This window comes from Schistocerca piceifrons, chromosome 3, assembly GCF_021461385.2.
Source record: "Schistocerca piceifrons isolate TAMUIC-IGC-003096 chromosome 3, iqSchPice1.1, whole genome shotgun sequence".
Lineage (NCBI taxonomy): Eukaryota > Metazoa > Arthropoda > Insecta > Orthoptera > Acrididae > Schistocerca > Schistocerca piceifrons.
In genome coordinates this window covers 502,713,222-502,724,010 of record NC_060140.1, presented here as the reverse complement: position 1 = coordinate 502,724,010, position 10,789 = coordinate 502,713,222, and the positions used below count along the sequence as shown (strand labels likewise).

Below are 10,789 nucleotides of genomic sequence, written 5' to 3'. Positions count from 1 at the left end.
TGAGAGGCGGGGAGGGGGGGAGGAAGACGGGGGTGTTAGTCGACAAAGTTTTCTGAGTAGTGCCCCGCGTCGTAATGTAAAAAATTATACTAGAGAAACCAACGTTTCGGACACGGTTACAGTGACCTTCTTCTGGGTGTACTGATGTTCAGTAGATCCAGAAGAAGTTCACTGTAACCGTGGCCGCAACGTTGGTTTCTCCAGTAAAGTTTTTTTATATTATTACGGGTTACAGTATTCAGGAAACGTCTATGTCAGTGACTGGGTGGTTGTTAATGTATCGGTATTGGTTAGTGGGAATGGTAAAATGATGCGCGTAATGTAAAGGTTGCCCATATTGGTTCTATCTTAGCTGATTGTGGACGATGGTGTCGAGAAACAAAGGAAAAAGCGCGGGACCGTAGACGACAGGATCCAGATTATATTAAATTCTCTTATGAGAAACATTACGGAAGAAAGGAAATAAACACTCTTTGTTGCTGATGGAACTATTCTTTTCGGAATGATCATCTATGTAGAAATATTTCCAGTAACGAGTTCTCAAAACGCGTATAAAAAGCTAAGTGAGCAAGGACTGCAGCGGGGGTTCCCCACGGCAGCGGGGAAGAGACGGGCGGCGACGAGAGATGTCGCAGCGTGCAGTGGCGAGCGGAGGTGACGGGACGGCAGCGCCGCGCCGTGGCCGCCAGCTGTACTACGCAGTCCTACTGTGCACGGCGGCGGCAGCGGCGGAGGCGGCGGTGGCCGCAGCGGGCAGGGCGGGCGTCGGCGTCGGCGGCGGAGACGCGTGGCTGGCGACGGGCGACGGCGGCGACGAGCGGCGAGGCCAGTGGTGCGGCGAGGCGGGCGCCGACAGCACGACGGTGCCGCCCATGGCCGAGATGTCGAGGCGCGAGCCGGCGCGCGACGCGGGCGCCGACGTGTACGAGTGCAGGCCGGCCGGGCCCGAGCGCGGCCGCCGGCCGCAGCCAGACAGCGAAGACGTACTGCGCGTGACGGCGGCCGGCGTGGGCGGCAGCATGCGCGGCGAGGGCGGCGGCGTGGGTCCGCGCGACCCGCTCACCGGGCCCGGGCCTGCCGACTTCCGCCGCAGCACGCTCCTGCGCAGGGAGCGGGAACTGCGTTGGAAAAGGCGGGAGCTACACGAAACAAAATAAATGTTCACGTGATATGGTCACAGAATAGAGAGTGTACGGAAAGGAAACTCGGCTGCAATCCGTGCGCCAAAATTTAGTGCGCATGCGCGGTGTCTGCCGCATTGAAACCGACGGCTGTATCTAAAGCCAAAGGCTAACGGATACGTTTCGTTTTTTTTTTTTTTTTTTTTTTATTAATTGTGCATTTCAGCCGCTGGGATTAACTACAAGTAAAGAGCTGTTTGATGTACTATTAAAAGTTAGAAATATATAATGAGCAGTAGGAAGACAAATGCCCATAAACGAAAGTAGTGTCTCCGCAATATCCTTTCTTTCAGCAGTGCTACTTCTGCAAGGTTCGCAGAAGAGCTTCTGTAAAGTTTGGAAGGTAGGAGACGAAGTACTGGCAGATGTAAGGCTGTGAGGACGGGGCATGAGTCGTGCTTGGGTAGCTCAGTTTGTAGAGCACTTGCCTGCGAAAAGCAAAGGTCCCGAGTTCGAGTCTCGGTCCGGCACACAGTTTTAATCTGCCAGGAAGTTACAAGTAGCGAGCGGTTCCCACGAAGCGGCTCATAGCCGAGTTTTCCGATTTTCTTGCTGGAAACAATAAAAGCGCATTAACCTGTAAAAAATACAGTATGTAAAAGAAGCGAAGCTACGTCAACTCCCGTAGTTAGTTTTTCGGTAGAGATTTTACTTTTCTTTTTAAAAATTAAAAGCGACTTGTTTCGTGTTTGTGCATTTTCTTCACTACTGTATATATCTCTCGTTCGATTTTTCGTATCACAACTGAATGACGAAGTTTTTATTTTTTCGATATTTCTGATAGTTATTGTCATACATAATTTACTAGGGCTCTGCAGCATAAAATTTGAAGGTTTTGCTGTGCAAAATGTGATCGTTGGCTTCTTTACGTTGGGTTCATTTAATTGCTGTGTATTAAATGTAGCTAACATACAGATATCGTTTTTAGAGTTGGAAGGCAATCCACAGCTCACTACAGTATGGAGAAAATAGAAGTTAAAGTATTTTGTTTGAGTACACTAGAATTAAGCAGTCTGCTCCTCAATTGATTCATAGAACCAGATCCTTCTAAGCAATGGGTGATGGGTGATACAGAAAAAATGAATGGTAGTTCATCTGCTTTAAAAATGTGTCTCTGGTGGCTGTACTGAGTGGAATGAAAATTCTGGAGTAGGCTGCTGCAACGGCGCTTGGCGCCACATCCTTAAGAAAACGTTTCCCAAACTACAAAAAATGTTTTATAAACCATGTGCACATGTGGATTTGAACACTTTAGAAGTACTTCAAGCATATCTCTTCCATGAAAACAGCAGAAAATAAAGAAAGTTCCCTTTTTTTCAATTTATTTGATATCAGGCCGCTTCCACTCAGTCATCTCAATAGTAATGCCACTTACGATGGTACGGAAGTAAGCACAACACAACACCCAGTCTTCAAGTGAAAAAAAGAACTTCAAGAACTTCAACCCAGCTAACAATCGAACTGAGGACCATTTTACTTCGTAATCTGCCACGTTGAACACACAGCTACGTAGGCTAACGAGTAATTGTCGGTTTATAACGTTGCAGTAGCTTAGAAAACACTTCCAGCATCATGTTTCCGCTCTTCATATGAAAAGAAAACCTCAAATTTCAGGGCTCAATAACCGTTTACATAATTTAGAGAAAGTTTTCATTTCTTATTCTTTGATTTAGCATCGTACACAGAATGTGTTGTCAGCGCTCATATAAGCTGCGATCTTCAGTCACTGCGTGGCTGGAGCATATAGCAAAGTGACCCAGCCGTCACTCCCCTCCCAATAGCTTGGTGCTCCCACCACTCTCACCGATCGGACCATGAGCCATCTCACTAGCTCACTGATCCCTGCCACCTTGAGGAATCGGATCAGAAGGCAGCTCACTAGCTCACTGCTCCCCACCACTTTTATGGATCGAACTGCAAGGTAGCTCGCTTCTCCCACCACTCTCACGGATGAGATCACACAGAGCAGATGACATGGCGACTCGAGGTGTCAGTTTGTTCTCTGCACTCTTGGCCTAACGATACAGCTTGCAGCTCACTTTCCTGAATAATGTTATGTGTAACAAATAATTTTATTTTAACATATATGTCCATATACACAGGTGCCTCAGGAAAAATGATCAATATTCAGGGATATGACAGGAACGATAATTTCAAGCAGAAAACTAGATACTGTCATTAGCCCTATCCCAAATTCTTTCTCAGATGGAACACATTTAAAGTTACTTTTGTATGTTTTTCTTGAATAACACTAAATCCACGGCCCCAAGCGAAAACATGTCGCGCTACAAAATTAAACGACATTAAATTTCCCATAAAAAGGCCCAATCACTTTGTCTCTAATACTGCTAGTTTGTGTCAAGGAAACGAGAAAATAAAAAAAAATCCTCCGCGACGCGCAAGCGCTGAGATGTAGGTGGGTTTTGTAAGTCAGATTGAGGTAGTTTTCTGACGTGATAGACCATGTCCTATATCAAATTATTCATCTAGACTTTGTGTACATTACAGTGATACGTTGTAAACACTGACAATGCACTGAACAATAAAGAAAATAAATAACAATGTAAATTAAATGTATTCTGTCCGTGAAACCAACCAGAATAGTGCATATGTCCACATGAAGTCTTGTGCTTCAAGTGCTCCTACCTGTCATCCCCGAATATTGACCTTTCATCCTGAGACAACTTGTATGTTATGTATAATTTCTTAAATATTCATTTAACCTGGACAGATTAATGCCTTTAGGATCAGACCAGTGTTTTATATGTAATTACAAGACTTTTTAAAATCACAGTTAAGTAAAAAGTCGTAATACTTTTAATATGATATCTCTTCTTCTTCTCTCTGCATCTATGATGTATTTGTCTGTTATGCCCTCTTGGTTGAAACTGTTGAATTTCTTCAATCTTCCTATATACATCCTGCGCTATGGGTGATAATATCAAGAATGTACCCTCTTACTCTTCTTAGCAATGGGAGCTCTAGTGCTTGTATTCCTATGGGAATGACTGTTTTTGCTGTATTGTCCAGGCAAGAGCTTTAAGATGCAGGGAGCAGCAGTTATAGCTTGATCGGGTGCCTACACCTACAACGTGCTGACATGAGGAATGTTTCCAACCGATTACTCATACACAAACAGCTGTTCACCGGCGTTGCCTGGTGAAACGTTGTTGTGATGCCTCGTGTAAGGAGGAGAAATGCGTGCCGTCACGTTTGCGACTTTGATAAAGGTCGGATTGTAGCCTATCGCTATTGCGGTTTATCGTATCGCGACACTGCTGCTCGCGTTAGTCGAGATCCAATGACTGTTAGCAGAACATGGAATCGGTGGGTTCAGGGGGGTAATACGGAACGCCGTGCTGGATCCCAACGGCCTCGTATCACTAGCAGTCAAGATGACACGCATCTTATCCACATGGCTGTAACGGATCGTGCAGCCACGTCTCGATCCCTGAGTCAACAGATTGGGACGTTTTAAGACAACAACCATCTGCACGAACAGTTCGACGACGTTTGCAGCAGCATGGACTATCAGCTTGGAGACCATGGCTGTGGCTACACTTGACGTTGCATCACAGACAGGAGCGCCTGCGATGGTGTACTCAACGACGAACCTGTGTGCACGAATGGCAAAACGCCATTTTTTCGGATGAATCCATGTTCTGTTTATAGCATCATGATAGTCGCATCACGGTGAACGCACATGGAAGCGTGTATTCGTCATCGCCATATTGGCGTATCACCTGGCGTGATGGTATGGGGTGCCATTGGTTACACGTTTCGGTCACCTCTTGTTCGCACTGACGGCACTTTGTACAGTGGACGTTACATTTCAGATGTGTTACGACCCGTGGCTCTACCCTTCATTCGATCCCTGTGAAACCCTACATTTCAGCAAGATAATGCACGACCGCATGTTGCAGGTCCTGTACGGGCATTTCTGGATACAGAAAATGTTCGACTGCTGCCCTGGCCAGTACATTCTCCAGATCTGTCACCAATTGAAAACGTCTGGTCAATGGTGGCCGAGCAACTGGCTCGTCACAATACGCCAGCCACTACTCTTGATCAACTGTGGTGTTGTGGTATTGTGTTGAAGGTGCATGGGCAGCTGTACCTGTACACGCCATCCAAGCTCTGTTTGACTCAATGCCCAGGCGTATCAAGGCCGTTATTACGACCAGAGGAGGTTGTTCTGGGTACTTATTTCTCAGGATCTATACACCCAAACTGCGTGAAAAAGTAATCACATGTCAGTTCTAGTATAATACATTTGTCCAATGAATACCCGTTTATCATCTGCATTTCTTCTTGGTGTAGCAATTTTAATGGCCAGTAGTGTACTTCCGTGAAATAATCAGTAAGTCTATGTTTTATTTACGATTCAATGACGGTTATCACTGAAGTCAAGTACTGGTCTAGTTCCTTGGTTGGGACAAAGGGATCAGCTATAGCCTCTACTTCGCCTATAGTTCTCTAGATCACAAAAGCTTTTCCATGGAGCATCTGGTCTTCATATTTTAGATTAATGTATTGGCATGCCTTAGTTATCGTTTCTCTCAGATTGATTGAGTCTGTTTGCTTTCTGCTTGTAATCAGTTTCATTTTCAGTGGTAGGAGGTCGTTTGTAAGTCCGATATGCAATGTCTCCGATATTCGTGAACTGCTTTTGCTCTTCCGTTAAGCAAGGAGTAGGTTTTCCGTTCAGGTTCCCGGTCTTTGGGGTAGCACATTTAGTGTGTTATCGAGTTAGTTTGATAGTAAATCCATGGAGTTTGTCTTTCAAGCCCAGGAATGAAACGGAATGTAAGTCGTCTCCCAAATTACCTCCTGTGCCCCCACTACAAGTTCACGTACAATGATACACTTAAAGTCTCTGTATGTTGTCAGTTATAGCTTATTACTAGGATATTTTAGAGAGTAAGTTACGACAATGATGTTGTGAGCTGGTTCCAGGTACGAATTTCTTTGCTTGTGGATTTTGTGGCAAATATACGTATGACATTGTGAATACAGGCTGCATTATGGGCAGACGCAAACTGAAATACTGTCACATTTGAAAAAGAACCTACACGCTTGAATTTCAAAGTGAAGGGGAAGAATATTTACGACTTGCATTATTTGTATGCTCGTGAGTCGAACCGAATTTTTAAAGGTCAGTTTTGAAACAGGCTATCCCGCCTCCCTTCGGAGGCTATAGAGGACGCAGATTAGGCAGATTTTGTTAAGGGATGTGGTATTTACGAACATATATTCTACTTGTTTGTCTTCATTACTATTGGGTGTAAGTAGCACAAGCCGGTATTAAGCCAAAGCTTTTGTATGCCGCTACTCCACCTCCTCATCTGTTACTTCTGTGGTGTCTTAGCAGAATGGAGTCTATATTTACGGAACTGGAGAGCATGCTTGGTTTGAGCAAAGTGTCCACGTTCATTAGAAGAAAGATACGCTGAAATATATGGCGGAGTTCGTCGAAATGAGTTGAAAGTGATGACCAATTATGTTCTACATAACAATACAGGCACACTGGTAGAGCTTGTCGCTTCATGAGTAGGCAAGTTCCCAGCTCCTAAAGCACAGGCTTTAGAATTCATTTGCACTGTTTTTTTTCAGCCTTTTTCCGCACCATTGTCCTGTCATCTCTTACTCATACGCTGTTGTTGTTGTTGTGGTCTTCAGTCTTGAGACTGGTTTGATGCAGCTCTCCATGCTACTCTATCCTGTGCAAGCTTTTTCATCTCCCAGTACGTACTGCAACCTACATCCTTCTGAATCTGCTTAGTGTATTCATCTCTTGGTCTCCCTCTACGACTTTTACCCTCCACGCTGCCCTCCAATACTAAATAGGTGATCCCTTGATGCCTCAGAACATGTCCTACCTACCGATCCCTTCTTCTGGTCAAGTTGTGCCACAAACTTCTCTTCTCCCCAATCCTATTCAATACTTCCTCATTAGTTATGTGATCTACCCATCTAATCTTCAGCATTCTTCTGTAGCACCACATTTCGAAAGCTTCTATTCTCTTCTTGTCCAGACTGGTTATCGTCCATGTTTCACTTCCATACATGGCTACACTCCATACAAATACTTTCAGAAACGACTTCCTGACACTTAAATCTATACTCGATGTTAACAAATTTCTCTACTTCAGAAACGCTTTCCTTGCCATTGCCAGTCTACATTTTATATCCTCTCTACTTCGACCATCATCAGTTATTTTGCTCCCCAAATAGCAAAACTCCTTTACTACTTTAAGTGTCTCATTTCCTAATCTAATTCCCTCAGCATCACCCGACTTAATTAGACTACATTCCATTATACTTGTTTTGCTTTTGTTGATGTTCATCTTATATCCTCCTTTCAAGACACTGATCATTCCATTCAACTGCTCTTCCAAGTCCTTTGCTGTCTCTGACAGAATTACAATGTCATCGGCGAACCTCAAAGTTTTTATTTCTTTTCCATGAATTTTAATACCTACTCCGAATTTTTCTTTTGTTTCCTTTACTGCTTGCTCAATATACAGATTGAAAAACATCGGGGAGAGGCTACAACCCTGTCTTACTCCCTTCCCAACCACTGGTTCCCTTTCATGTCCCTCGACTCTTATAACTGCCATCTGGTTTCTGTACAAATTGTAAATAGCCTTTCGCTCCCTGTATTTTACCCCTGCCACCTTAAGAATTTGAAAGAGAGTATTCCAGTCAACATTGTCATAAGCTTTCTCTAAGTCTACAAATGCTAGAAACGTAGGTTTGCCTTTCCTTAACCTTTCTTCTAAGATAAGTCGTCAGGTCAGTATTGCCTCACGTGTTCCAGTGTTTCTACGGAATCCAAACTGATCTTCCCCGAGGTTGGCTTCTACTAGTTTTTCCATTCGTCTGTAAAGAATTCGTGTTAGTATTTTGCAGCTGTCACTTATTAAACTGATAGTTCGGTAATTTTCACATCTGTCAACACCTGCTTTCTTTGGGATTGGAATTATTATATTCTTCTTGAAGTCTGAGGGTATTTCGCTTGTTTCATACATCTTGCTCACCAGATGGTAGAGTTTTGTCAGGACTGGCTCTCCCAAGGCCGTCAGTAGTTCCAATGGAATGTTGTCTATTCCGGGGGCCTTGTTTCGACTCAGGTCTTTCAGTGCTCCGTCAAACTCTTCACGCAGTATCATATCTCCCATTTCATCTTCATCTACATCCTCTTCCATTTCCATAATATTGTCCTCAAGTACATCGCCCTTGTATAGACCCTCTATATACTCCTTCCACCTTCTGCTTTCCCCTCTTTGCTTAGAACTGTGTTTCCATCTGAGCCTTTGATATTCATACAAGTCGTTCTCTTATCTCCAAAGGTCTCTTTAATTTTCCTGTAGGCAGTATCTATCTTACCCCTAGTGAGATAGGCCTCTACATCCTTACATTTGTCCTCTAGCCATACCTGCTTAGCCATTTTGCACTTCCTGTCGATCTCATTTCTGAGACGTTTGTATTCCTTCTTGCCTGCTTCATTTACTGCATTTTTATGTTTTCTCCTTTCATCAATTAAATTCAATATTTCTTCTGTTACTCAAGGATTTCTACTAGCCCTCGTCTTTTTACCTACTCGATCCTCTGCTGCCTTCGCTACTTCATCCCTCAAAGCTACCCATTCTTCTTCTACTGTATTTCTTTCCCCCATTCCTGTCAATTGTTCCCTTATGCTCTCCCTGAAACTCTGTACAACCTCTGGTTCTCTCAGTTTATCCAGGTCCCATCTCCTTAAATTCCCACCTTTTTGCAGTTTCTTCAGTTTTAATCTACAGGTCATAACCAATAGATTGTGGTCAGAGTCCACATCTGCCCCTGGAAATGTCTTACAATTTAAAACCTGGTTCCTAAATCTCTGTCTTACCATTATATAATCTATCTGATACCTTTTAGTATCTCCCCAGGGTTCTTACATGTATACAACCTTCTTCCATGATTCTTAAACCAAGTATTAGCTATGATTATGTTGTGCTCTGTGCAAAATTCTACCAGGCGGCTTCCTCTTTCATTTCTTAGCCCCAATCCATATTCACCTACTACGTTTCCTTCTCTCCCTTTTCCTACATTCGAATTCCAGTCACCCATGACAATTAAATTTTCGTGTACCTTCACAATCTGAATAATTTCTTTTATTTAATCATACATTTCTTCAATTTCTTCGTCATCTGCAGAGCTATGGAGCCATAATTCGGATATCACATCCAAAATTTCTATCTTTTCGCGTATTATCAGACTTGTCTTCGCGAGTTCCTCAGTGACTATGACTGTTTCAGATCTTTTCGTATATTATACAGACTTCACGCTTGAGAGTCTAGGTTTCGCAGATCATAACGCCCTACTTCCTACTCTATAACTTCTGTTTGTAGAATGTGCTGCATGTATATTTATTTTCACTTTGGCTTTCACAATTTAAAATTTCTATGTTAAGAGTGAATATTTTAATTTTTCCAGCATACTTTTCAATTCAGCACAATATGTTAACCACATTGGGCTTTGACTAGAAGAATTACGAGTGATGTACGGTACCGTTTCACTAAAATGGAAGAAAAATCAGCAGATAATTTCTATGACTTCTGGCTCAGCATCAAACCTGAAGAGACATCTAAAATCGAAGCATCCTACGGTACCTCTGGACCGATGTGGTTCAGAAAGCCGATCAAGATCGCCATCAATTGATGCAGGAATTAGAGAAATCATTTTTCGTGAACCGTCCTCAATCACGTCTGATTTCACCTCAGGTGGAGATATCCTCTCAGGAAGAAAAATTGAGTCTCAAGCTGCATACAGCACATCAGTGTCGTCAGGTTCAGGAATAAATTCTGTTTTATTTCCTTTTGTGATGCCCTGACTTCCAACTTCTTTCCAGTCATAACAACCAATAACTAAATATTTTGATATTATAAAGCCTTTTGCATTAAATAAAAGTGTGGCATTATATGTACAGCCTTTAAAAATAATTTGCAGAGACATTCCTCCTTGCCCAAATTACGATTTACCAAGTCGAAAAACATTGTCAAAGTCTCTGATTCATAGTTTGTATCATGAGGTATTCGATAAAATTAAAAATGAATCGTTCACTGCAAAGGTAGTCTGTCTTATGTCTGATTCGTGGACGAGTGTAATAGTAACATTAGTTTCTATGTTCTCACTTCACATTTCATAGATGAGAGGAGTGAACTAAAGTCATACCTTTTACAGTGCTCACAATTCGAGGACAGACGTACTGGAGATAACATCTCAAAGTGGGTGAAGTCTTTTATTGGCAAATACGATATAAATGTTTAAATAACTTCCGTAATAACAGATAATGCGTCAGATATGAAATTATCTGCCATTCTTCTCAAACTCCCACATATCCCATGCTTTACTCATTCTTTAAACCTCACTGTGCAACACACAATTCAGAAGTCTATACACAAAACTGTTGACGAGGTCAGAAGAGTTGTGTTCTTTAAGGAGAGACTCTTTGCTTTAAGCAGATTTGCTGAAATGCAAGAAAATTTAAAAAAGGACCGACTGAAACTGAAACAAGATATCCCAATCAGATCGAACTCCATTTACGAAATGTTGCAAAGATTTAC

The 10,789-nt window shown here is 42.7% G+C and overlaps 1 protein-coding gene across 1 annotated transcript in view; it reads right to left on the bottom strand.

Moving 5' to 3' along the window:
- Positions 1–694: 694 nt before the first annotated feature.
- LOC124788779 (atherin) overlaps positions 695–10,789 on the bottom strand; it is an 89,250-nt gene continuing 79,155 nt past the window's right edge. Inside the window, exon 4 of the mRNA XM_047256062.1 lies at positions 695–1,100. Coding sequence (XP_047112018.1) covers positions 695–1,100 — 406 coding nt within the window. The remainder of the gene's footprint in view (positions 1,101–10,789) is intronic.